The 26,968-nt window shown below is 35.2% G+C and overlaps 2 protein-coding genes and 1 long non-coding RNA gene across 6 annotated transcripts in view; 1 reads left to right on the top strand and 2 right to left on the bottom strand.

The window, feature by feature from the left end:
* LOC111511993 (dopaminechrome tautomerase) overlaps nucleotides 1–26,968 on the top strand; it is a 96,445-nt gene that overhangs the window by 52,377 nt on the left and 17,100 nt on the right. For all 3 annotated transcript variants that reach the window (XM_023168077.2, XM_023168080.2, XM_023168079.2), the window contains exon 2: nucleotides 18,269–18,394. In XM_023168077.2, coding sequence (XP_023023845.2) covers nucleotides 18,276–18,394 — 119 coding nt within the window. In that variant the 5' untranslated portion in view covers nucleotides 18,269–18,275. The remainder of the gene's footprint in view (nucleotides 1–18,268; nucleotides 18,395–26,968) is intronic.
* Nucleotides 426–7,614, bottom strand: LOC141487244 (uncharacterized). 2 transcript variants are annotated; one of them, XR_012468287.1, is made up of 3 exons: nucleotides 6,934–7,614; nucleotides 1,380–6,868; nucleotides 426–1,316 (listed from the first exon to the last, which is right to left on the bottom strand). XR_012468287.1 is itself a non-coding variant. In XM_074186092.1 (2 exons), exons 1-2 carry the CDS (start codon nucleotides 1,529–1,531, stop codon nucleotides 605–607), a joined length of 864 nt encoding a protein of 287 aa, XP_074042193.1. In that variant the 5' UTR covers nucleotides 1,532–7,614; the 3' UTR covers nucleotides 426–604. The 2 variants fall into 2 exon arrangements, 1 of the variants encoding a protein (XP_074042193.1); XM_074186092.1 differs by having other exon boundaries at nucleotides 1,380–7,614.
* LOC141487425 (uncharacterized) overlaps nucleotides 14,513–26,968 on the bottom strand; it is a 75,328-nt gene continuing 62,872 nt past the window's right edge. The window contains exon 2 of the long non-coding RNA XR_012468379.1: nucleotides 14,513–14,676. This is a non-coding gene — a long non-coding RNA (uncharacterized lncRNA). The remainder of the gene's footprint in view (nucleotides 14,677–26,968) is intronic.

The raw sequence follows: 26,968 nt of genomic DNA, 5'->3' as shown, positions 1-26,968 counted from the left end.
CAGTAATTGAAGTTGTACCCCTGATCCGGGCAGCTATAGGGTTCGGAGGTTGAATCGGGTTCCATCTCGATGCTAGCTGATCAACTGAATGTTTCATCAGATGATTTCTACTTTTATACTTTCGAGAGGGAGTGGGAGAGGAGTGGAACATTGAGTAGGGGTAAATTGTAGTGTGACATAAGACATATTCAATGAGTAGGGGTAAATTGCAAAGTGACATAAGACATATTCAATGAAAGAGATACTTGAATGGATAAAATACAAATGAAATATACTTGTCGATTTCACTATGAAACATGTCTATTTTTTTATTTTTTAAATTTTCTTCACATGAAATTATTTACAAGTGATTAGAGAACACAAAAATTGATGTGAGGTATTTGTCTAGAAGAACTTGGAATTGAAATAAAAAAATAATAATGATAATAAGAGGAAGTGAAGAAAAATGCTCCAACCATCGCATTGTTCAATGTGTACCAAACCAAAAAACAGTGTACACCCTTTATTTCACTTCCTTTTCCTTTATTCAATATAAACTTAACAAATATAAACTTAAAACTACCATAATTAAATACTCCTAACTAACCTAAAACTAATCTTACATTTACACTTCATCTACAAAAAGAGTGTCCATAACTGTCACTACTTTTTTGTACAGCTCTATCGAAGAGGTCTTTGCTTTACACCTTTCCTGCAGAGATGCATAATTCCGATCTATTTCGGCCATTTCCTTTTGGAGTTCCCTCCGTCGGTTATCCATTTCAGCCATTTGTCGCTTCATGGTAACCAACGCGGCCTCGCTAGATCGGGCAGCTCGTTCTGCTTTCTTGCATCTCTGCAGAAAAACACTCATCTTTTCACTAACCTCTCCGATAGGCTGTGGCACCAACACCTCAGGATCCGCCGGTGTCGCTGGCAGCGGTGGTAGTCGCGTCACCAACGGCGACAATATCACCAACTCCGGAGAAGGACTCCTCGGAATTTCCACTGCTGCTGGTGCTGCTGCTGGTGTGGAGGCCCTCTTACGAGAGGTCGAAAAACTACCTGCATAAGGATTAGTCCTATTGCAAGTAGCTCGGTACTTTGAAATAGGACCAACCTTTGCTGCAGGTCGTTGGCAAACCTTCTTCACAGCCCTGACTTCCTCCTCCTCCTCGAATAAGTCAGGGCTAGAAGATCTGCACCTAACTCGCGAACGCGAAGTGGTTGGCTGGTCAACCGTCACCGCTCTCGAAGATGCTGCCTCCTCCTGGTCAGCGGACACCGGCAGAATAGACGCCACAGCATTATTCACCTCCTGTGTATTGGTTGCCATTCTGAAAAAGAAGAAATAATACAAAGTTAGTTGATATAAAAAATAACATTCCTAATTTACTTACTCAAATATCAAGTTGGTCGTTGGAACGTACTGCCTTGTTGTGGAGTGGACTGCTCTCGATGAGATGACTTCTCGAACTGAATGTTGTGGAGTGCTCTCCGGAGGGTATCGACTTCGATGCGTGAGCGGTGGGAAAATGGTGGGAGCGCACATGCGCGATGAGGGTAGGGGTGTACATGCGCAAATGTTGGGAGTCGGGGGGCGGGGCTTCGGGGAGGGGAGGGGCGGGGCTTCGGAAAGGGGGCGGGGCTTCGGAAAGGGGCGGGGTATCCGAAAAGTTGGTGGCGACGGGGGGGGGGGGGGTGGCCCTAACGGGCCCCGCCCACTGCCTGGGCTCCGCCCAGGTGGGTGGGGCCTCCGGCCCCAGGTAGGCGGGACATCTGGAGAGACATCTACGCCCTCTTCGCGCGCGCGTTCGTAACATAATATGCAACCGAACACCTAACCTAACGTATTAACGTATTAACGTAACCTAACCTAGTACGCTAACCTACCGCTATGCAACCGAACACCTAACCTATCGTATGTATTAACGTAACCTAACCTAGTACGCTAACCTACCGCTATGCAACCGAACACCTAACCTAACCTAACCTAACCTAACCTAACCTAACCTAACCTAACCTAACCTACAGTAACTATTAACCTAACCTAACGAGGGAATACTAACCTAACACCTAACCTAACGTAAGTATGCAGCTAACCTAACGTAGCTATTAACCTAACCTAACGAGGGAATACATTCACCATGTTGGTTCCATTAATACATCATCAGTTGGTTTTGGTTTTGGTTGTATTATTCTATGATTTGGATTAATGTTCAGTCCTGGATATCCCAGTCCACCTGATGATGATGGCCTGACTTTATAGTTTCTCTCCAAAACTTCTTTATGGTTTTTCTCCAATACTTCAACTCTCTGTTCCAGTACATCATACTTTTTCATTGTAGTCCCTGTTATGTTTGACATAGCATCAAATTTTTTATTTGTAGACGCTGTTATGTCAGACATTTTTATGTCTACATCACTTGTAAGTTTGTCAAATTTACGAGTGAAAGTTATCCGAGCCTCTGCAATTTTATCGTTAAATGCTTGCCGGGCGTCCCGAGCAATATTGCCTATTGTGGATTGTATTGCAGCTTGTAGGGCTAGAAGTATAACTTCCTTTGCTCCATTAATTTCCCCCTCAAGATATGATACAGTTACACAATCACTCTTGTCAATTGGTTCACTTGTATTTTTCAATATTTTCCTTTGCATGTCATAATGACCATCTTTTGTTAATTTAAAACCATTCCCAGGAGGACCTCGAATGACATTACCACCCCATTTTCTTTTTCTACCAAACTTATCGATTGTTTTAGACATTGTGCACTCTACGATGATTCTCTTCAAACTGATATTTCTGTCATTTACATTATACTATATATTGCAGTAATTGATTAGGGAAATAGAAATAATACAAATAAAATTTTAATCATTTTATATTCATTACAGTAATACATATACATACATACATAATACATTAATATCACATTACTTCTATCATATATTATTAATTATAAATGGCTACATAAATATCAATATTGAATTTTCCGGTTTTGAAGATATTGAATGATATTTCAATCATTGATCTCGGCAGATAATAAATTAATCAATTGATCCAATGGAGTCTCCTGAGATTGTGATTGTTGAATAATATTACTTATCCAACGAATGTTCTCATTTGGATCGTTTTCATAAAATTCAATATCATTATGACCCAAGGAAGAGTGTGGGTAGTATTCGGAATGATAAATCGTTTATCGTCGTGATATGATAATGCAACTTTATTTTTTAATTCAGTATACATATCATGTAACACGCTTCTAAATGAATTCATCTTTCTGAATATCATACCACCTTGTTCGACGATTTTTTGATAATCTTCGCATGTCAATTCATTCTTTATTACAGATCGTTTAACCCCTTTGGCTTTCTTAAATTCACCATCAACAGATTTCACATAATATGCTTTAGCACCTGTACCATAAAAACTCATGATTGGATCATTTGGAAATTCATCTTTGAAGTTACCCAAGACTGAACTTGTTACTGGAATATTGAATTGGTTAACTATACTGTAATTGGATGTATCAAATCTACTTATGTTAGTTTTTATGAATTCATAAAAATTTTCTGTGTTTACTTTAAGAATGAGCGAGTCGGTATCTGTGTAAAGTAAAGAGACATTTTCATCAAAGTGTTGTTTGATGCATCCATAGAAAAAGTCATACATGACTGTTTTAGATAATTCTAATATGGAAAATCCCAAATATAATGGTTTATCGTAATGAACCTTCACTCTACCCAATTGAATGGCAACGAAATTATCAGTGAAAATTGAACAATTTTTGAAATTTGGTTTGGCTATGAGAGTGCTGGCACCTATATTTTTCTTTATATTTTCCCAATGTGTAACGAGTCTAACATCAATTCGATTATCTACATTCTCCATTGTCTTTCCATACACCGCATTATTCATTAGTTTATAGAAATCTTTAACAGATTTGTTGTTAGACCTATTACGCATTTCAGTATTAAGATCTATATAGGGTTTCATCCAGCATGATTGTTTGAATTTCAATACTCTATGTGTATTCATTACAATCAATCCATTTTTGACAGCTTGCTGTAGATTCCTATAATGAACAATATATTTTCTTTTATCATTCAAATTTGGAATTAATTTGGGAATTTTCGATTGTGTACGAGGTGGTATTATTTTTTCGACTAAAAATGGAAGGTCAGAATGTTTATCATGCAACTCTTGTGGATAATGAATGTCCACTTCAAATACATACCCATACGGACTATCAGTACTCACATCCATCACATCGAGATTAAGAATTTCATTTGGTGTCAACCATGTAAATTCACTTGTTGGTAGAGGTTGTGACATACTGTGACCGTATAGATTTGTTGCATCTAAATATGTAATGAATGTGGAAGGTTCGTTGGGATTATAATTGGGTAAAAATCTATTATTTGCTATATGTTTCCTCTCGCTACATTGACTAATTCCACCTCGTATACCTTTTTGAAAAAAGTGAATCATATCAATGTCAGTTAGTAATTCCAATTCAACATTAGTGAACTTCAACATGGCATCCCATGATAATCCAGGTGCAGTGTAATATTGTGCCGGATCTAAGTTATATATCTCTAAACTTGTGGTGCGGAAGTTTTCAAAAATATCACATAGTAGCAATACATCCGACTTCAAATACAAATCAGAGTATTCCCCCAAATTCTGACACTCGAATAAATTCCAAACTTTTCTAGCCCTATCATAATCAGTTTCCGATATATGTTCACAATTGAGTGTGTCATAAAACTGATTTTTTGTCGGAAGTAATGGATAATTCAATTTGTCAATGTCATCAACAAAACTATATGGAAATACACCTTTCTGTCTCATCAAATTGAATTTCTCAATTTGTGGGAAATGTTTGTGCATCTCCAAACATTGATCGGAGGTCAAGTTTGCACCCAACTTCTCCAACGAATTAGTCATAAATTTATAACTATCGATAAATCTCATTTTGAGATAATTCTTCCTAACCACACCATCTTTATCGGTATAGCTGTGTGTAAAGAGATGCTTCGTGAAAGATATATATTTCTCTTTAGTTTGCGGGATAACATCAACTTTCTCTTTATTCCTATACAATTCTTTTATGAATAAATGACAATCATAACCACTTAAATTATGAAAAATGATAGGTATGAAGTTTGGTATTTTGAAATTTAAATTACATTTCGAGTGAGCGGCATGTGATCTTTTCTTTCCTGTGACATGACAATGATCTCTTACTTTGACGTCACCATCAGTAAATGCTTTATTACATATACCACAAGTTCTGGCTGCAACAAACTGTTCTTCTTCTTCGACAGTTTGTGTATCCATTGGTTTAGGGTTTCTGAGATGATTTTCATGTATCTCTTTCAAATCATCTTCAATGCTACTCACAAATTTCTGAGCTGCATCTACACCCCTATATGTAACAAATTTTGTCAAATCATCATTATATGAACACTTTATCAAATAAGCAAATGAATATGGGGCATGTTTGAATGTTTTAATCGTGTATGAACTTCCAGGATTTGGCTCATTCACATGAATCGGTTTAAGCACTGATTCAAAATCAGCATACACTACAAATGGCACCCTCATTTGCCTCTCAAAGTTTTCAAACATTAGTTTATTTTCCGCAACCATTCTACCATATTTATTGATCTTTAAATTAGTAGTTGGTGTTGTGGTACTAATGTGATTACAATCATACATATTATGACGTAAAAGCAATCTCTCATCAGAAAAATATATCAAACATCCGTCACAAAAATATTTTTTCTGTCTATGAGCTGATAGTTGATTAGAAACTAATCTTGAAAGATCTTTGATCCAACAATAGTGACCATTACCGGAGTCATCAGTTATAAACAACAAATTGACATGTCTCCGGAGTCTTCTCTGTGAGTATCGCAATGGACCAATCACTTCATACTTCATTTTACCCTTCTCAAATGTACTCTCTAAACCGTAAACATTAATTGAAATATCATTCCTATCTTCGAATATTTCGATACTCTTATTATTAACTTTAACCGGAAAATCCATACCTGTGACATCTAAAACAGTGGAAAAATGTGGATATGACGTAAGTTCGGACACTCGACTATCTGCAGGATATAATGCTGATGTTATAGCCCAAGCAAAACAATATTGATCTTCATTACGAACATTCACAACAGCTTTCTTCCATTGAATACATTGAGGCAGCTTCACATATGAACGTCCTTCCAGTGGACTGTATTTATTAATGTTGACCTCGAGAAACAATATTTTTTCACAAGTCCAACCTGAATTATAAAAAAAAAAAAAATATTACTATTCAATCTTATTGAAATTTTTAAAAAATAAATACCTGAGTCACGATCCTGGAACTCAGTCGTTTGTGCCACAATTACATCACGGAATCCATCAAAAACAGCATTCAAATCTGAAGATTGGTCCACTATTTTATTTTGGGAATTAAATGACTTCGTGTCCCTCGAATCATCAGTCTGAAGAATATAATTCCCAAAAACTTCCATATTCACCTTGATGCTTTTATGGATCCTGATGGCTGATTCCAGTAATTCAATGACCTTCTGCCTAATCTTATTGAAAAATGAAATGTAGTCACTGGTTACAATCGAACTCTCCACCCTGTATGTAGCAATGCGGCAATTGAATGCATTCGTTATAATTTGAACACCGTCAGACAATTGAACACATGCATTATTTTTATGACTCATGGTTCTTCGGTGAGAATTCACTTGGCTCATAGGAATTGTCACATTACAACAATTGCACGTATACATAGGTGTTGCATTATCCACTCTCACCCGTTTCACTGCAGGCCCTCCTTGGCAACTCTGGAGCTGATGCCGACGAAGATTATCACTACGAGTGAAAGATTTACCACAGTCACAGGAATACATTTTATATAATAGTTCTCACTAACTCACTTGATGTAAACTGACATAGCCAACACTCGTACGCTTCTTAAATACACTCTGATAGGACCCGTCAAGACGTCATAGCCAACCCCACTTCTCAACTACATGCGCCAAGATTACCTCCCAACTGAATGCGATAACAGATGTCGATATACGAGCAAGCAGTGGTCGTTGCGGTCTCGGAGAGGGTAGACGCTAGGCAAACAGTCCTCGGCTGCCGTTGTGTCACCATCGATAGCGGGGCTAGAGCGAACCTTCATCGCTTCAGGAGAGGTGAGGGCAGACCGATGAATACGCATTACTCTGCCACACGTCGTGGAGTGAACATGTCGCTCTCTAGCCGTTGAACGGTTATTGCTGTGACGTCACTCCACTACTAACTTGGTGCCCTAACACCGATGGAGCATTTATTACTTGGAGGATCTTCGAAGTATGCAGACGTATGTTTGTACATAGACAAACAAGCACATGATGAAACCCTGTACCGTGCATTCTCCTACACACACACATAAACACACAAAATCTCATATGAAAAAAAAATCTGAACGATCCATGCACCAGACACTTCAAGGTCACAATGCCTTGACTTCACTGCACAACAAAAAAACTTCACCAAACAACAACCAATAAAAAAAGCAATTAATACGTCATAGTGGTGGGGGGAGGCCGAGAATCAGCTGTAAACAACTACTCTGATTTGAGCTGGGTCAGCTCTTGTGGTTTGTTGTGGTGATCTGTGAGGTTGACAGATATGTGGATGAGATAATTTGAGACGGATTTGGTTTATGCTGGATGATAGTGGGAGTTTGCTTTGAGGTATCTGTTTGTGTGTGTTGATTTTCTGCAGACACATCTTCTTCGTTTAAAAAAAGATAATAAATTTGATAACAATTAATAATTCCGTAAAGGAAACTCTTTACCTTCACTCACTGTTAGATATCATTTTAGAGTTCTGTGAGATCTCATCAGCAGCATTGCAATGCCCAGAACAAGAAATTCTGTCAAACAGTTTCTGTCATAATGTTTTGTGTCAATCATGTCCGGCAACCTGTTGAGTTCAATTTCCAATACTCAATTTCAGATTTTTTGTGCAATCATCGCATGTTATCATATAATGAATACGTAATGTTACATTTTTCAACCAATTTTAATCTTGACATACAAATATGAGGGTCCTCTTTGTTACTTCTTTGCAAACTTCACTTTAACCTCACTTCCGTAAGTATGAACACGATGTCCATACTAGTCGAACTGCTGGAAAATAATTCTATGAAAATCAAATGATAAATAGGTAAGTACTATTATGATCACTCCCATATCGATTTCAATTTAAAATCCACCGGTAGACAGCTATTTCAGCCTATTGGGCATCGTCAGTACCTGACAGGCGATCATTGATTGAAGACAAATAACCAAGGAAAGTACTTGATGAAAATAACTGCGTAAACGCAAGCGAGACATAAGTGGAACCACCTTTGATATCCAAATCAACTTGTCAAGTTTTTATGTCAGTGTTGGTGGTTTGACTAATCATCCGACAGCTGCGCTATCAGAAATTTGGGAAGCTATCCTGGAATACCATCAGAAAACGAATCCACATGTTTCTAGAAATGATATCAAATCGAGGAAGGTTGATGCAGTCAAGCTGCTGGAAAATAATTCCATGAAAATCAAAAAATAAATAGATAAGAGCCACCGGTAGACAGCTAATTCAGCCTATTGGATAAGTATGACTCGTGAAAGGCGATGACATATCTTATTATGTATATGCCATCTATAGACTTGACAGGAGATTCAAAACATGGTCTGTTGCGAAGCCAACCTTCAAGGGCGACCGCCGAACGAGTTCGTCCTCTGTCTTTCTCTGCAGCTTTCACTGCAAGCCAAATATTTGAAAGTAGCACCGAAAAACAACGCATTCGTGATCCGACTCCAGACCGCGCTGTTTCGACCTACCATAAATCTTATCAGTGTTGCTAGCCTGAAACACGAATGCTATGCTGAACCTCCTATTCCCATTTTTCATGGATATTACTGGAGTTTTTTCCCAACACCAAACCGTTATTTTAACAACTCGACACGTGCTTCGATCACCAAGTGATCATCTTCAAGAGGAAGATCTTCTTTGAAACACGTGTCGAGTTGTTAAAATAACGGTTTGGTGTTGAGAAAAAACTCCAGTAATATTCAATACTACACCAAAGGTTCCAAACAGAGCATCACAAGCTCATTTTTCAGGATGATCTCACACCCCCTAGGCTAGATCCATCAATAAGCAATGAGATTTTTCCTTACGCAGACGCAATCTATGGGATCGAAAAAGATCACAATCACATTTACATTGTCATTCTGGAGTAGGATCTCGAAACCTCTATTTTTGGCAGAGGGCGAATCTCGTTCAACGGTCGATATTGCAGATTGTTTTTGGAACGGACCGGCTTGAGAGCCTCGTTAGTCACTAAAATTCTCGTTTTCTAAAAACACTCTATTGTGTGATTTTCACTAGACAGTTTTACAAAAACGCAACACGTGTTTCGCCATCCAATGGCTTCCTCGGGCGTGTGTGAAAATCACACAATAAAGTGTTTTTAGAATACGTTAGTTATGGATTTTCATCAAGTATCGGCTGATTCCATCATATAACTTAAATTCTCAGTTTGTCTTATTTCAATTGTTCAATGGACAACGCGGCGTCATTTTTGAATTGCAATCCGAAGAAATGAATTCACAATAAATTTACAAAAGAGATTTTGACTGCACAGGGACAGCTCATTCGGCGATCAAACAAAGTTAGGGCACGTGAAGTTTTCACGTTCAACAAGAACAACGACCTAGAGAGACAATAAAGGGGTTTCGAGAAATAACAAAAGAAAGTCAACCGCGTTTACATACGCTTGCCAAGGCCACCTACGATTGACTCACTCTTGCGTAACAGTAAACTAATTCGAAATTCGTTCACGATTTGTGGGTTTAATAATGGGGTGTGTGATTTTTTACTGCAATTAGTCTACAGAAATAATTTAATGTTGGATTTTTGTTCCATTGTTAAAAATTATAGAATTACAAAATGACACTTGTGCGAAAATGGCAATTCACTATATTTATTTGGTCTTGAAAGTCTATTCTACGTTTCACGTTTCACTAATGAAAGGATTCTCAAAAAGTTCCAAGCATGATGTCGTGTGAATCAAGGGGGCCAAGTCAGTCGAACAATTAGGAGTCTTTTCCATTGAAGGCGGGAAAACTCGAAATATTTATGTATATCTTGATTCATAGCTTCTTGGTCTATGGTTATTTGAATTTTTTTCATTTTTGATTGAACACTGAACTTTATCGGCCTTCTGAATATTTATCAGACTTTTTTTATTGTGATATGTGTCATCTGTTGTTAATATTGTCCTCGTGATCATATTTACTCAAAAAGGAACTATTGTTATGTCTCGGAGATGTTGGGTCTTTCAGATTGATTGATTTTTTCGCTTATAAAAGTGTTGAAATGGTACCCCATTTGGCATATATGAAATTTAAACTTGCCTAGTGTTACGAAGTGAGTCATAACAGCTTTTTTTTTGAAAACTCGTTTGGCAAGAATCAATGACGAATTTTGACATTACGATGAGTTGATAGAATACACTTCATCAGAAAGTGGTGATTTAATTGGAATTGTTCCACTTTCAAAGAGATATAAGCTGAAATTCATAATATGGTGATTGCAATAACAAGTCTGTCCATCGAAATGAAAATTCGGTTTTAACCATTTTACATGTGATTTTATACATCTGAAATAATTTGAACGAATAATTTTTGAATATATACTCTTGTCTCATAACGTAATCAAGTTGATAGGCAAAAAATATACTAAAATCAATTTTATTGGTAATGAAAACGATTTTTCTCTCGAATGATGAAGTTGTATTTTCGAAATATGAATTCAATTCACTGCAAATATAGAAATAACGAACCTTTATTATTGCATCGTCCTTGCAAAGTCAATAAATAAATAGAGTAGAGAAACACATCATGAATGTAAGTATACTAACTAGTTATGCAATTAACAGGGAGTGGCTTTTATTTCATATCATGATACATAAGAGATAATTTAAATAATATATACATGTGCACATTGACTGCTCAAGTTACTTTTTTCAAACATGGTCAGTTGATAATTAATTGAGCTGAACTGAAACGGAAATGATTCTGAAGTGGCTGGTTATGAATAATACTGTAGTTTGTTTTTCCAACACCAAACCGTTATTTTACCACTTCGACACGTGTTTCGATCACCAAGTGATCATCTTCAAGGGGAACATCAAACTGGCTGGTTATTTAAAAAAAATAGAAATAATAATGATAATATTTATTCGATCAAAATAATACAATGAGCGATACACAAAATACTGGCAGAGCATTGGAATGAATATTGAATCAATCCACAGATGAAAGTATCATTATTTTCTTCCTCAAAATTTTGGATGTAATGATTGATCCAATTTTTTAAATTTTTTTCATTTATAATCATCTTGTCTTAATTTTTTGACCTCTTAGCTCTTTAGTAGTTTTCTCTTGTTCCAATTGGGGGTCTCCAAATTTGTGACGCTTGCCTTTTTTAAGGTTTTCTGTAATTCTAGGAAGTTCCTGAAAATTTTTGATTGTTATTCTGGACTTGTGATATACTGTTTGGAACCTTTGGTGTAGTAATGAATATTACTGGAGTTTTTTCCCAACACCAAATCGTTATTTTCACACCTCGACACGTGTTTCGATCACCAAGTGATCATCTTCAAGAGGAAGATAAAACTTCTTCCTCTTGAAGATGATCACTTGGTGATCGAAACACGTGTCGAGGTGTAAAAATAACGATTTGGTGTTGGGAAAAAACTCCAGTAATATTTATTTGTTATTCTGGAGATTCTCCAAAATAAAATAAAAAAAATTACCAACAAAAACCGCTGATTACTCCAGTATATTTGAAAATAAGAACTTGTAAGGAACTTCAAATTGATTTTGGATTAGGAAAGACGACTTCATTTACAGTTTGATGTAAATATTAGCTCATTTCTTGATGAATAAAGCGTTTTCGGAAGTTGTACGACGTGGAAAAACCTCAATATATTCATTCATTCATTCATTTATCTATCTATACACTTATTTTTCAGTGTGTACGTTGTTATATTACATTTACTCGCGTTCAAAGGAAGATCATTGCGAAAACACCATTGCTTCAAATTGAGGGAGAGTTGCTCGATGCCATTGATCTCACAATATAATTTCAAGTCATCCGCGTATATCAAACAGTTGATGTCAATGACCTCAAATATGTCGTTTATGAAGGCGTTAAAGAGAAGTAGACCTAGGTTGCTTCCTTTTGGAACACCCGATGCAGCTGCATATGCCACGGATTCGGAGCCATTGAATATAACATACTGACGCCTGTCAGTGAAGTATGATATGAAAAGTTGAATCAGGGTCAGAGAAAAGCCGTACCTATACAATTTCGATAGCAGTAATCCGTAATCAAGTCTGTCAAACGCCTTAGAGAAGTCCGTATATATGACATTAGTTTGGGATCTCCTATCAATGGTTTCAGAAATATATTGGGTAACATTGAAAAGGTTGGTTATTCTCGAGCGAACCTTTATGAAACCATGTTGAAATGGTGTAATCTGATTGCTCGAATGAGGATATAACCTCCTTTAGATGAGGATTTCAAACACTTTGGCGAATTTGCAAAATATTGATATGGGTCTATAATTACCGACATCAAACTTGTCCCCTTTTTTATAAATTGGCCGAACTTTATATAATTTCCATAGATCTGGAATGGTACTAGTTTTGATGCAGATATTTATTAATATTGTCAATGGACGAGCCAAAATATATGCACAATCTCTGACAGTCAGTGCAGTGATGCTGTCAACACTTCATTTTCTTCGAAATAATGAAAGTTCAAGACTTGTGAATATGGATGGTCATCGCTCAATTCGGTTGTAGAGCTGGTGATATATGATTTTGAGAAAAAATCAGCAAAGCTATTAAGAATATCTAAAGGAGTATCTAAAGATTGTCCTTCGTAGGACATTCTGTCCGAAATTCTGGTAGAACCTTTTTTGTTATTTATGTATGCCCAGAATTCATTTGGATTGTCTTTGATGTCATGTTCAGCGGATTTGACAAAATTTTTTGTACGCGTTGTTCATGTCCGACTTTATCTATGCCCTCAGACGCACAAATTTTGAATAGCCTTTAGACGAATTTGCTGAATAATTTCATTGTCGAACCACAGCGGATATTTACGCATGGAGTTACCAGTTCGTAAGGGTACACATTGATCCAGTATGTCAAAGATTTTACCGTAAAAATAAGTACAAGCATCAATAGATCATTTGATCGATGGAAATATTAGACGCTTGTGATATAAACTTATTTCAGCTATTTGGTGGTTTTGAGAATAAATTGTAATGGGTCTTCCAATAGGAATTTTCGAACTTTGACAATTGATAACGGCCATCTTAGTGAAGCAGGCTCTGTCAAATTAATGGTCATTTATTCAGTCTGTTTTGCCAAATCACTATGGACGGCAAATAAAAGAACTCTTTTAACAAAACGAGTGTTCTGTTTGGGCAACGTACAGCGCGCTCCGGCAATAATTTTTGAACATTCTGTATAATGTTTAAAAACGGGTTTTATCGAAATCAATAGCCGAAAACCTCTTTTATGCTTGATCGGAATTTGAAAAAATAATTTCTATAGATTTCGATGTTATTCAGTTTTCAATTGTACCTAGCAAGTGTAACGAAATACAGACTGTTCCATTTGAAAAAATACAACTTCAATATGTCACACTTATTTGATCAACTGTAGACTCCAAAATAATTTTCTTTTGCAGCCTCAATTAATTTACATATAATGATTCAGAATCGACAACAATCAGAGTATCAAAATCTGATATGAAATATCTGATAATCCTCAATTCAACGAAATTTCGAATCAAAATACTACCAAATCAATTATTCGAAAGACATCATGAATTACTGACTCAATCTAATTATTTCCACCGAGAAACAATTCCTCGAACCATACTTAAAAATTCCGTGAGCCAACCATGGACTCACTTGTTCATCCTGCATATAAGGAGTCTGAATAAGAATCTTGACCAGATGAAATTATTACTAGAAGAAACCAAACGTATTTTTTACATAATAATTCTATCTGAGACTTGGCAAATTAGAGATATAAACCTATATAATATGACTGAGTATAATCTCATTTACAATCACCAAACCAAAATGATGGAGCTATTGTATTTATCAAAAATAATTTATATTTCACTCATGATATAATACATTTATCAAATGGAATCAAAATTATACAGCTGAAAGTTGAACTACACAATGAAAATATACATTTAACTTCTATTTACAGATCACCATCTACATCAATTAATAATTTCATTGACAGTTTGTCAGAATTTCTAGAATCTTGTGAAGATAACAATATTAACAATCATATTTTGATAGGAGATATAAATATTAATATAATGGATGGAGAATGATGACATCACAAATAATTATCTGAATACGCTTGGTGCTCATGGATTCATATCTTATATAAATTCGGTAACAAGGATTAACTCTGGTACTTGTATAGATCATTGTTTCGTAAAAGATACCTCAAATAACTACAAATACAATTCATTCGTCCTTGAAACGGATATAACTGATCACTTCTCTATTGCACTACAAATCATTTCACCTGAAACAAAGAAAATATCATTTGATTTATTGAAATATAAAAAAATTATCGATAACAAAAAACTAAAACAGAACATATGCGAGGAAAATAGGCTGGATCTATACTCGACAGATGACATTGAACTTGCTATTCAAATATTAATTCAAGAAACAAACAAAATCGTGGAAAAAAGCACAAACACAATTGAAGTTAGTAGGAAAAACATGAAAAGGAATCCGTGGATTACTGATGGTATACTGAAGTCCATTGAAGAGAAGACTAATCTTTATATAACAATGAAAGGCAACCCAACAGAAATAAATAAAATAAAATATAAACAGTACAAAAATAGACTGAAAAAAATAACAGAGGAAGCCAAAATAAATTTTTATCGAAACAAAATTGAAAATAATAAAGGAGAATCCTCTAAACTTTGGAAAACTATTAATGAAATGACAAATAAAGGGAGTAACGAAAATACAATCAAAGAAATTCAATCTAATGATGGTTCTATGATTACTGACCAGAAAAAAATTGCTAACAACTTTGTTGAACACTATAGCGAAATTGGTAAAGTCTTGGCGGATGAAATACAAAAAAGATTAAATTATAAAAAAAATAAACCAAAAACCAAATTAGGACTTCTTATTTCCTAGAAAAAAGTGATGAATGTGAAGTCTTGCAAGTTATTCAGAACTTGAAGAACAAAAAATCCATCGGAATTGACACTCTTAGAGCTGAAACTATTAAACTAATAGCAAAAGAACTAGCAATTCTATTGACATACATAACAAACTGGTCATTCAGTAGTGGAAATGTCCAGCTCTATTCAAGTGTGCTGTTATTTCACCAATATTCAAGTCTGGAAATAAACTCAAAGTGGATAACTATCGCCCAATATCCGTAATTACAAACTTTGCGAAAATATTCGAAACCATCTTGAAATTACGCATTGAAAAATACCTATCAAAATATAAAATTTTATCAAACAATCAATTCGGATTTCAAAAGGGAAAATCAACTGAAGATGTAGTAAATATATAGACGAAACATCACCATCCCTATGTATATTTGTAGACTTGAAGAAAGCATTTGATACAGTTAGCCATGATCAACTTCTAGAGCTACTTGAGAGTATTGGATTCAGAGGAACATCCCACCAACTCCTCTATAGTTATCTCCATGAAAGGAACCAATGTGTGAAAATCAAAGACACTCTCAGTGAATCTCGAATAGTACAATATGGTGTACCCCAAGGGACAGTTCTGGGTCCAATTCTCTTCAATATCTACCTAAACGATCTTTTTATGCTAGATGTGAAAGGGGACATAATAAGCTTCGCAAATGACACAGTAGTCATTTACGAATCGAAAACGTGGAGCTGTCTGAAAGAAAAAGTTGAAGAGAATTTTAAAGCTATAATTCAATGGTTTGAAAGTAAACTACTGACTATTAATATACCTAAAACATTTTAAGTTACCTTTACATCTTATGCTAGCCATTTACCAAGTTTCAAATCACTACTTATAAAATATAATAATGTGAATCTCACTATTTCTTCAGTAAATAAAATAAAGTATCTTGGTATATGTATATATAGATGCCCATTTAAAATGGGATGCACATATTGACTATTTGGTGAAAAAATTACGTAGTGTTACATATAGATTGAAATACATGACATCCTACCTAGATATAGCTCAAATGCTCATGCTATACTATACCTTGTTTGAAACTAACCTCTCCTATGGGATAGTTGCTGAGGAGCAGCAAGTAATTCTCACATAAAAATCTAAGAACAAATTCAAAAATTAACTCTGAAAATAATGACAAAAAAAAAGAACTTACCCCACAGAAGCGCCATATAAGGAAACATTGACTTGAGACATAAGGCAACTTTACTTCTTCAAAACTGTTATAAGGCAACACAAAAATAAACATGAACTTAGAAAAATTGAACACCTTTATGCAACCAAAATCAGAGAAAAATACTTTACTACAAAAGTGGTATACTTATTTAGCTCCTCGGCTGTATAATCTTATTCCAGCACATATAAAATCTATCTTTGGCATTAATATGTTTGAAAATAAGCTTAAAGCTTGGATCTCAAGTTTGCCTAGAGCACAGATACACCAATATGTTGATGTGAAAAATACATATTACTACAATGTATAAATGTCTGTAGGAGATGTATGTGATTAGAGTTATGTAATCTGTAGGTCAACTTCTCCATGGTTTGTTTGTTTTTTTTTCATTTTGAAAAAATAGGGTATTTGTTTGATTGATGTTTTATTTATATTAACTATATGTAATTTTGATGTGATACCTGTATATAATATTTCTAGTGCTTTTTTTGTTCATGCTAAATGTTTCTATTTATATTGACTATATATATGATTTTAATATAATATCTGTATACAATTTTTCTAGTACTTTTTTTGTTCATACCGAAAGAAACTTTATTTTTTATATTTCATTCATTATAATCTATTGTATATTAAAATGATATAGCCCACGCACAGGTTTATCCTTCTGTGGGAACTATATTCATTTGTCGTTAACTAAGATTATTGTGTATTTCAAATTGAATGGCAAATAAATATTATCATCATCATTATTATCACTTACAATGAATAATTGCATTGTATGATTTGTTTTGATGTTTTCTCAGATAGCAACCTCGTAAGCATCGTAACTGGGAAATATCTTTGATGATCATGAATTCTATTGGAGAATTTTCATAGCTCGATAAGAGTTTTTCTCGTATTTTATAATTGCCTTCAAATATAAACATTTGAAATGTTGAAACCGTGAGCTTATTTTGTGACCAAGTTCCTAGTTGAATGGAACGCATAATAAGGTACGAATAACTGTTACTTGTCGAAACTTGTGCGAGCTGAGGACTAACGAGGTTTTAACGTGTGATTCGTAACACGGGAAGTGAAAATCGATGGTCCGGCCTACCGGTTCGAACCACCGGTTCACACAGCGGTCGACTGAGTGAGTGGAGCAAACCACTCAAGTCAACCCACCAGGCTACCACCCAACCGTCAAAATTATTTATAAAAACTAAAATTCTGCTCGGTTAATTTGAAAGAACGAAATATGAAAATGTCCTTGTAGGACACAGTAACGTTAGTTACAAATACAATTGGTATAAGAACATACGAATGCAATAAATTGTGTATTCGTTCAAGAATGTCTTTGCAGGACGAAACTGCGGTAACGTTAGGTACAAATACAAAGGGTATAAAAACATAAAAAATTTTAATTGTAATTTTTCATAATATATATATCATATACTTATATTATATTATTCGTATTGAGGGCCATAAATGATATACATGAGATATTTATATAGGGTAAATGGAAAAACAACGTGACATATTAAGACATAATTAATTATTTTTCAGGTGATAATGAGAAGAAACTGGTGAAATATTAGTGAAGCTTGAGAGATGATATGTTACCCAAAAAGTGATCTGTAACAAATTCCAGAATGAAATGATTTTTGTTTGAAAACTTACACACATTCAGATTATTTCTTGTCGTTTCTGTTTTGTTTGATTACTTGTTCGTACACTACAATTTTCAAATCGATTTTTTTTTCAGTTAAAAAATGATGATTGTGCTTCTGCTGGGCCTATGTATCGGACATGCTCTGGGTTTGGAATTATTAAACCAATGGAATTTCCTGAATTACGATTTTCCCCCAGATTATGATATCAGTGACTTCAGGTGAGCAAAATTACAATTAGGTTTAGTCTTTTTCTTCATGAAAAAAATGTTATCTAATTGAAGGGCAACTTTCAACAGAAACTTGTGTGATTTCTCAGTTCGCTAGGTCAAAACAGGTCACCCATCCAAGTGATTTCCTTGCCTCACGTTGTGCGCCGATTCGCTTAAAAATGATGTCAGGCAGAGACGAGGTGCGGACGTAACGCAGACGTTTGTCTCTTTCCATTTGAACATCGAAGTTCGATTACTAAACCCTAATTTCAGACTTTTCCAACACTCCAAGTTTGTTGATTTGAAAAATGACCCATCTAATATATCAGAAACAATCACCGGAAACCATATTGATGATCGCTGATAATCAAAAATATGTTTGTCTAGTCTGGATGTAAAATATTAATTTTTTTTCAGTTATAGCCTGAAATGCAGCGACCTTGCAGGAGAAAAAGCCTGCCTGAAGCATTCAAAACAAGGTTTTTCTTGACGATAATATTGATGCTATATTCTTGAAATCGAGTCAAATTTCATGAATATTTTTCACATGAAAAAGTACTATGAATGATATTTTTCACATTTTCAACTTCATGGCCAATGAGATATCTTGTCCTGTTCAAAAGCCAAAAAGGGAAGGGAACAAATTTGTACGATACTGTTGTATCCAGGAAATTTCTCTTTTGAAGGATATCTGTGAATCTAGAAAACATACAAATTATGTACTGATGATAAACTGATCAACAATAATGAGAAAATAGTAATATATTTCGATATTTTGATATTAAAGATTGATAGATCTTATGGGATATTTCAGAATCTTATTTTAACTGCATTCAGTACGATGCAAACACTACTTTGGTACAGGATCTTGAAGATATTTGGATCTGAAAGTGAAACGTTGGATTGTACGTATATCGAAAATGGAGCGACACTCATACTGAAATGTAACCAGCACAAATCAATCAAGTTAACTTTATGTGGGTACCTATCACAAGCTGATATCCTCGTCGAGGAGGGACCCAGATCAACCTGTTAGCCTATGATTTGATAGATGTAGCTGTTACTACGTAATAGCAGATCATCATGAAAAATGTGAAATGAAAATTTCTTTGTTTTCTACCACTTTCACTGCAGTTTCGTCCTGAGTTTTTTTTACCTAAGACAATGTGGGTACGCTAATTTGAAAACCTCTGAGTAAACTGGATCGATTCGATCATTTAGCAGGTTACACCCGCAATGCCTATGCTTATGAATTTCTGAGGATCCGAAATAATTGAGATTCCAACCCTTGCTTGCATAGTACAAAATTTCCGTATCGTTCAGATTCGGGAATATATGGTTGCAAGTTTGAAAACGTCGAATAATTTTCATCTAGTCTGAAACACCTTTCATGTTCAGCATACCGATTTAAGAAATTTCGATTACTCTGTACACTTGAGCTTATAAACTACAGATTTCTCCAGAATCGAAATTTCTCAAAACAGTATGCTGAACATGAAAGGTTCTTCAGACAAGGTAAAAATGATTCGCGTTTTCAAACTATTTCTTGAAATGCAACCATAAATTTAGACAGTTAGTAAAAAATTCATGAATGATAACCATATGAGATGAAAAAGTGGGGCAAACCATCGATTTTTCCTCTACACACGATATTCTATTTAAAGGTATTTGAAAGTTATCGAACTAAATTCAGGCTGTTTACCCAGAATTATGAATGATCTGCTGATCGAACAGGAATTTCTGAAGATCTGGAAGAGGGCGAAGGTAATCCTAATCTATAAATACACCAGGTTGATCAATAGACCATTCTGCTATTCGAATACATCATGAAAGCAAGAATGAAAAAAATTATTGAAGAAAAAATTGGGAAAAAATATGTGGAGATTAGCGGAAACTAGAACACCTCCACACATTGGAAGTTACCTCTCAGATAGGGAAATCATAAACTCTGAAGAAAAAACGTGACCACAGGAATTCCACAAGGCTCTACATTAAGCCCAATATCATAAAATATATTCTATGATCCAGAGTTGAGAAGGAATAGGCTACCCAGAACGAATATAGTAGGAAACTCAAATAATCTGGCGATAGTGACATTTGGCGCACAGAGAGCACCAAAACAAATGCAATTCTTAGTAGGATAGATGAATGGATACCTATCAAGTATATTAATTTGACATCAAAAAAAGTGAAGCCCTCTTTCACATATGCCCTAAAACAGACAGACGAGACCTCAGTTTGAAAGTAATAAATACGACCATCACGCACTAAAAAAGAAGCTCTAAAAAAACATATGAATGACCATGGAAGAAGGAGGGACTTCCAGAACTCATATCAGTGCGACAACTAAAAAGTACAACAGCTCTTCGGATAATCTTCCTTAACATAGGAGACCCCAATGATCGTAAAAAGAGGATACTGAATAGTGTCACTCAAAGCACCATCTTATATGGACCAGTAACCGAATTATTTTTATTAAGCCAGTACAAGTGATATCAGGATAACCACTTTCGAGTGTAAAGCTGCTAGAATTTACTGTTGAAAATAATTATTAGGTACATATTTTTATTTGGATACCATGTATAATAACAGTTGAATAGTTATAAACGTCAATAGTATTGTGACAACGTTAATTAAAATATAGTTTTTCAGTTAATCTTCTTAGCGTTTATGAAATGAAAACTGTATAACCGAACAAGTTATGGGCCCAGGAATGCGCCATAAAAAATGATCAACATTAAGAAAGTTCTTGTGAAATTGAAATCTGAAAACTCATAAAAGCTTCAGACATAAATACTATATCTCCACTATAGATGATGTATCTCAAATAAAGAAGTTGAAAGATAACGAATTTTTTCGAATTTCGAAGCTCCAATTCCCAATACTAATTAAAGCTCACGGATTGTATGATATCGTCAAAAGAGAACAGCTACTTTCATCCCTGACAAGAGAAGAGGAAAAAGCTGACCGGTATCGTAAAGATGCAAGAGTGCAGAAAGTCATAACAACATCAATTGATGCATATCCTAATATGTGAAACTTCCATAGATATTTTCGACAAGCTTTGCTTGCTGTGAAGAAACAAATCATCTTGAATAAAATAGTTTTTTCCGCAAAAACGAATCCACACATGAGCAACGAAGACACGAAGACACTGAAGATAGTGAAGACTTTATTGTGAATTCTTGATGTTCTTCACAAGTCTATTATTAAAGAATTAATTTTGTTTTTCGAAAATACGAAGTCATATATTTTGGTTGTGGAAAAAAATCAATCAATGGAATCTCAATCGATACGAGATCATGCACATTCAATAATGTCCTTTATGTTCCTGATTTGAGTAAAAATCTACTGTCTGTTAATGCTATTACCGCAATGAAGAGGTATTCATCAAAGAGGGAAGTGAAATAATATCAGGAGGAGAAAATACCTCACTTACCAAGCAATCAGAAATAATGAATTGGTATAGAAAATTGGGACATTTGCGTGTAATGAACATAAAAATTAAATAACATAATGAATAGAATGAACAGAAAAGATTATAAAAGTTTCGAAAAAGTTTGTGAAATTTGCTTGAAATCCAAACATACGAGGTTGCTCTTCAACGGTGAAATATAACGTGCAAAGAGACCCCTCGAACTAGTACATACAGACTTATGTGGACCAATTGAACCGATCACCTGGGATTGAAAACGATACATACTGGAAGATTTTATATATTTTTGCATGCACCCCAACTTATGGAAAATCGTAACGATTGAACAGAACCTTTAATGGAGAGAGCTCGTGCACTCATTTTCGATTTCAACCTGAACAAAACATTCTGGGGCGAAGCAGTACTCACTTCGGCATACTTATTGAATGAAAGTCCTGTCTCTTCCATGAATGTGACATCTGCAGAAAAATGGAGAGATCGGAGAACAGATGTTGAATTTGAAAATAAAATCAATTTTGAAACTACTGAAATTAATTACTTTAAAAATGACTGTCAAATAATGATGAACGAGAAAACCATGGCAACGTTGAATTTTCAACTGATGATATACAGGGTGATGAAAATATGAAAGAAAGAATAATTTTAAAAAACGAAGAAAAAATAAATGACAACGAACATTTGAAAACAGATATAGAGGAGAAGGAAATCAATAAAGAATCACCAGAAGACCTGGAAAATATGAAGATTTTGTTATGTTAACATATCAAGAAGCTGCAAAAGGATCAAATAAAAGAAGACGGATAGGTGCTTCACAAGAAGGAAAAGGAAAAGTAGATCACTGCATACTGCAGAACAAAACACGAACATTATTTCTGGGTATACACGTCGACGACGGTTTGATGCTGACAGAAAATCAAGAAGAAATCGATTTTGTACTCTACGATTAAGGAAAAGAATTTGAAACTAGAATTGGTAACTTCATTTCGAGAAAAGACAATAATATTGGACCCCGACAAAAAGGGGTATGTGGAAGGACAGAAAAAACTTCCATTTGTAGAGGCTGTTGGGACTATACGTCATGAATAAAACGCGTCCAGAAATAGCATTCCCAGTTAGTTTTTGCAGTCGAAAAATTAAGAAGAATAAAGAAACCAATATGGTTTCAGAGGAGGAATGGATACAGTAATGGCAGTAGAGAAAATGGTGAAAAGGATTAAAGAAAACAAGAGAGGAAGGAGACACAGTCTGGTTGAGGCATTGGACCTGTCCAAACGAATCAGAAGCATGAAAGAGAGACAAGGCATAGGTACGATTGGGGTTCAAGCTGGTCATCATCGAAGGTAGCTCTGCAGACGATATCGAGAGGAAATGGAATCTGGTCTGGAATGAATGTAAAGCAAGGGAGGAAGAGATGTGGGTGGGATATAACGAAAGGAAAACAGAATGCATGTACATACAGGCCAGACGTGATGGAAGAATCCAGGTCATAACGATAAGAGAGAAATCGAGGTCAGAATGAGTGTCAAATACCTGGGAATTTTGGTGGACTCTGGACTACTGTTCATTGACCACCACAAGGAGGTTAGAAAAAAGCTAAGTACACTGGCGGGAAGAATGAGGAGATGGACCGGGGGGAATATTGGATTGAAGAGAAAGTGTGTCAGAATAATCTATGAAAGGGTAGCGAAACCTGCAGCTATGTATGACGTGCAAGTGTGGGGGAGTAGAGTGCATGATAGTAGAGTCAGGAGATAGCTGAGCGCGACTCAGAGGCCTTTTCTTATTGCCGCATGTGGGGCTTATAGGAAGGCGCCGACAGCCGCGCTCAGTGTGATCACGGGTATAGCCCCACTTCATATAGATGCTGGGGCTAGATACCATAAGTGTAGAATGAACGGGAAAAGGAATATTGAAGACAGATTGGAAGGTATAGATAAGATACTTCTCTGGATGCAAGGGGGGTTACTGGAGGAGACGCAGGACGAAGGGATGACCGAGGTGTATGTGGATGCCGAAGCAAGAATGGCCATTGGGTGGGCATATGAAAGGAACGAGGGTGAATGGACTCTAGGGAATGAGAGGATTCCCGAGCAGAGCAGTGTGAATGAAGCGGAACTGATTGCGATAGAGAGAGTGATAGAAATGTGGGGCATGAATGAAAACGTTAGAGCGGTGGAAAGGATGAAAGTGGTACGAGTGAAGGATAAAAGGGTGGCTAGGATAGCCACGTTGGTTGAAGCGAGGTATGAAAGGGGGGCACGGACCAAAATCGTATGGCGAAGAGGTCACCAACATAACAATAAAGCCCCACAAGGAGGCCGCGGAAGGAATACGTAGGGATAATATCTCATGAAATGTAAGGAAAACCATCAGCAAGAGCGATGAAAGAAAGGAAGAATGGCAGCGAGAATGGGATAACGGCATGACTGGGCGACTGCTCTACAGAGTCTGTAAGCCAGTAAGTTCACTCTCCGCCATATTTGGGTCAAGATTCCCCACCTCGAATTTTATGCGCGGCCGAACTACAGCGCAACCGACTGAATCTGAGGCGTTTACCAAGCGAGCCAAATTGAGGCATGGAATATAATTACAAAGTGAGTCGTTGTAAGTGATGGTTTTGTATTTGTGAGAAATTTGTGTCTAGTTTCAAAATGAGCAAGTGTTAAGCTGTGGGTTGCTGTAATTTGCAGGGTGATGTCGGCATTCATTTTTTTATATTTCAAATTGACGAAAAAAAGTATGTTTTTCTATTATTTATTATGTAAAATTGAAGTAATGAATATATATAAATCATAAAATAAATTGTTATAGACCATATATAATGAAGTCATCAATATGCAGACTCTGAATTGCAGAATTATGAATTTAATTTGATAAAATTGAACTTTACGAATAGTATATCCCCTCAGTTCCACTGGAAATCCACAAAGAAAAATAATTGTTGAATCACATCAAGTTTTGATTCGTATCTGTAGGAAAACAATTACTTCCACTGAAATCTTTGCAAAACCAAAGTATCAAATGTATATTCGAATAACCTTTTTTGGGGCCTACTTTCCATTTATATGTTCCAGATAATCTACTATAAATAGCAAATATGTCTTTTCTTAGATTCTGTCATCAATAAAAAAAAACGTAAATTTCATTCGATTGATACACTTCATAATTAGCTAACTAGGCAACCCAAAACCAAGAAACCTGTATTTTATATTGAAGTTTTGATTTACAACAATCAATCCAATAATATAAAAAAATATTTCAGAAAAACGATTCAAAACAAAATGAAATTCTGCAAATGCCTAAGTAGTCATGGTAAAAGGCATACATTCGATTTGGAAACAGCCTGTTGTATACTTTTCTACCAATTCATCCAATTCATCCAATAGATTCAATATATCGCCAGAACACTTCGTGACACGATTATCGTCAAACTTAAACAAGTCCGATTCGTCTTTGACTAAGGTGTAATAATGACCAAATTCAACGCCAGAACCACATTGAACAATGACTGCATGAATATTATAATAGTGGTCTGCTAGATTGAAATGTTCATCTATTTCGAACCTTGGAAAGAGTTTCTTGCTTCCGTCAGAGGTTGAGTCTTGTTTGAAGATCATCAGTGTTATAATTAGATTGACTGGTGCCTCAGAAAATCAATTTGTTTTGATTTTCTAAAATCTTTCACACCGTCAAATCTATTTGAATTTAAAATATCAAACACTACATTCATTTTTTCAATGAATGTAGCCGTTGGTATCTGGTTGAAACAGGCATAGATATTCATCGCTGTAGCTACCGAATGACTAAAAACTTGACTGGCTAATTCAACTAACTTTGAAAGTTAGTTGGAAATAAATGAGAATCAGTAAGTTTGGGTGCTAGTCTATATTGCTATTCTTTATCCAAGTTGTAAAGTTGTTCAAGATGTCAAGATGACTTCTGTTCGTTGCATATTCCTCAACTTTCAAAAAGTCATCAAAAAATGGTTTCTGCCACATTTCAGCAGAGGTAAAATATTTTTTTCTCATCAACAAAGAAATATGGCTGTTCTACAGTCACTTCGAGATATTTTCTGATAAATTTATAAAAATTAGAACCTAAATCTGAAATGATACCCCTAACTCTCAATCCAATTATGATAATTGCCTAACAGCTTCAATGACAATATTTTTTATATTCAGTATTGATGTAGATGAATTGGTAAAAAAGTATGCAACAGGCTGTTTCTAGTTCAAATGTATGCCTTTTGCCATGACTACTAAGGCATTTGCAGAAATTCATTTTGTTTTGAATCGTTTTTTTGAAATATTTTTTTATATTATTGGGTTGGTTGTTGTAAATCAAAACTTCAATATAAAATACATATTTCTTGGTTTTGGGTTGCCTAGTTTGCTAATTATGAAGTGTGTCAATCGAATGGAATTCAAATGTATTTTGTTATTGATCACAGAATCTAAGAAAAGACATATTTGCTATTTATAGTAGATTATCTGGAACATATAAATGGAAAGTAGGCCCCAAAAAAGGTTAGTTGAAAATACATTATTTGATATTTAGATTTCAGTGGAAGTAATTGTTTTTCTACAGATACAAATCAAAATTTGATGTGGTTCAACAATTATTTTTCTTCGTGGATTTCCAGTGGAACTGAAGGCATATACTATTCGTAAAGTTCAATTTCATCAAATTAAATTCATAATAAAAAGTCTGCATATTGATGACTTCACAATATATGGTCTATAACAATTCATTTTATGATTTTCGTTATATGTTCATTACTTCAATCTTACATAATGAATAATAGAAAAACATACCTTTTTTTCGTCAATTAGAAATCGACAAAAATGAATGCCGACATCACCTTGCAAATTACAGCAACCCACAGCTTGTCACTTGCTCATTTTGAAACTAGACACAAATTTTTCGCAAATATAAAACCACCACTTACAGGCATTCCATGCCTGTAAGGCATGAGGCATTCCATGCCTCAATTTGGCATGTAGCTACGTGGTATGAAATCATAATGAAAAGAGAAATGAAACTTTCTGTTTTTTACCTTTCTATGTTTTTTACCTCGTCCTATACGAGTTTATTATATAAGTTTGAAAATGTCCGTAATGGATGAAACTGCAGTAACGTAAGTTACA

Source organism: Leptinotarsa decemlineata, unplaced genomic scaffold (genome assembly GCF_025532065.1).
Source record: "Leptinotarsa decemlineata unplaced genomic scaffold, Ldec_3_MD MMD2_tig00078422_RagTag_RagTag, whole genome shotgun sequence".
Taxonomy (NCBI): Eukaryota; Metazoa; Arthropoda; class Insecta; order Coleoptera; family Chrysomelidae; genus Leptinotarsa; species Leptinotarsa decemlineata.
This window is presented reverse-complemented; position numbering and strand designations above follow the sequence as displayed.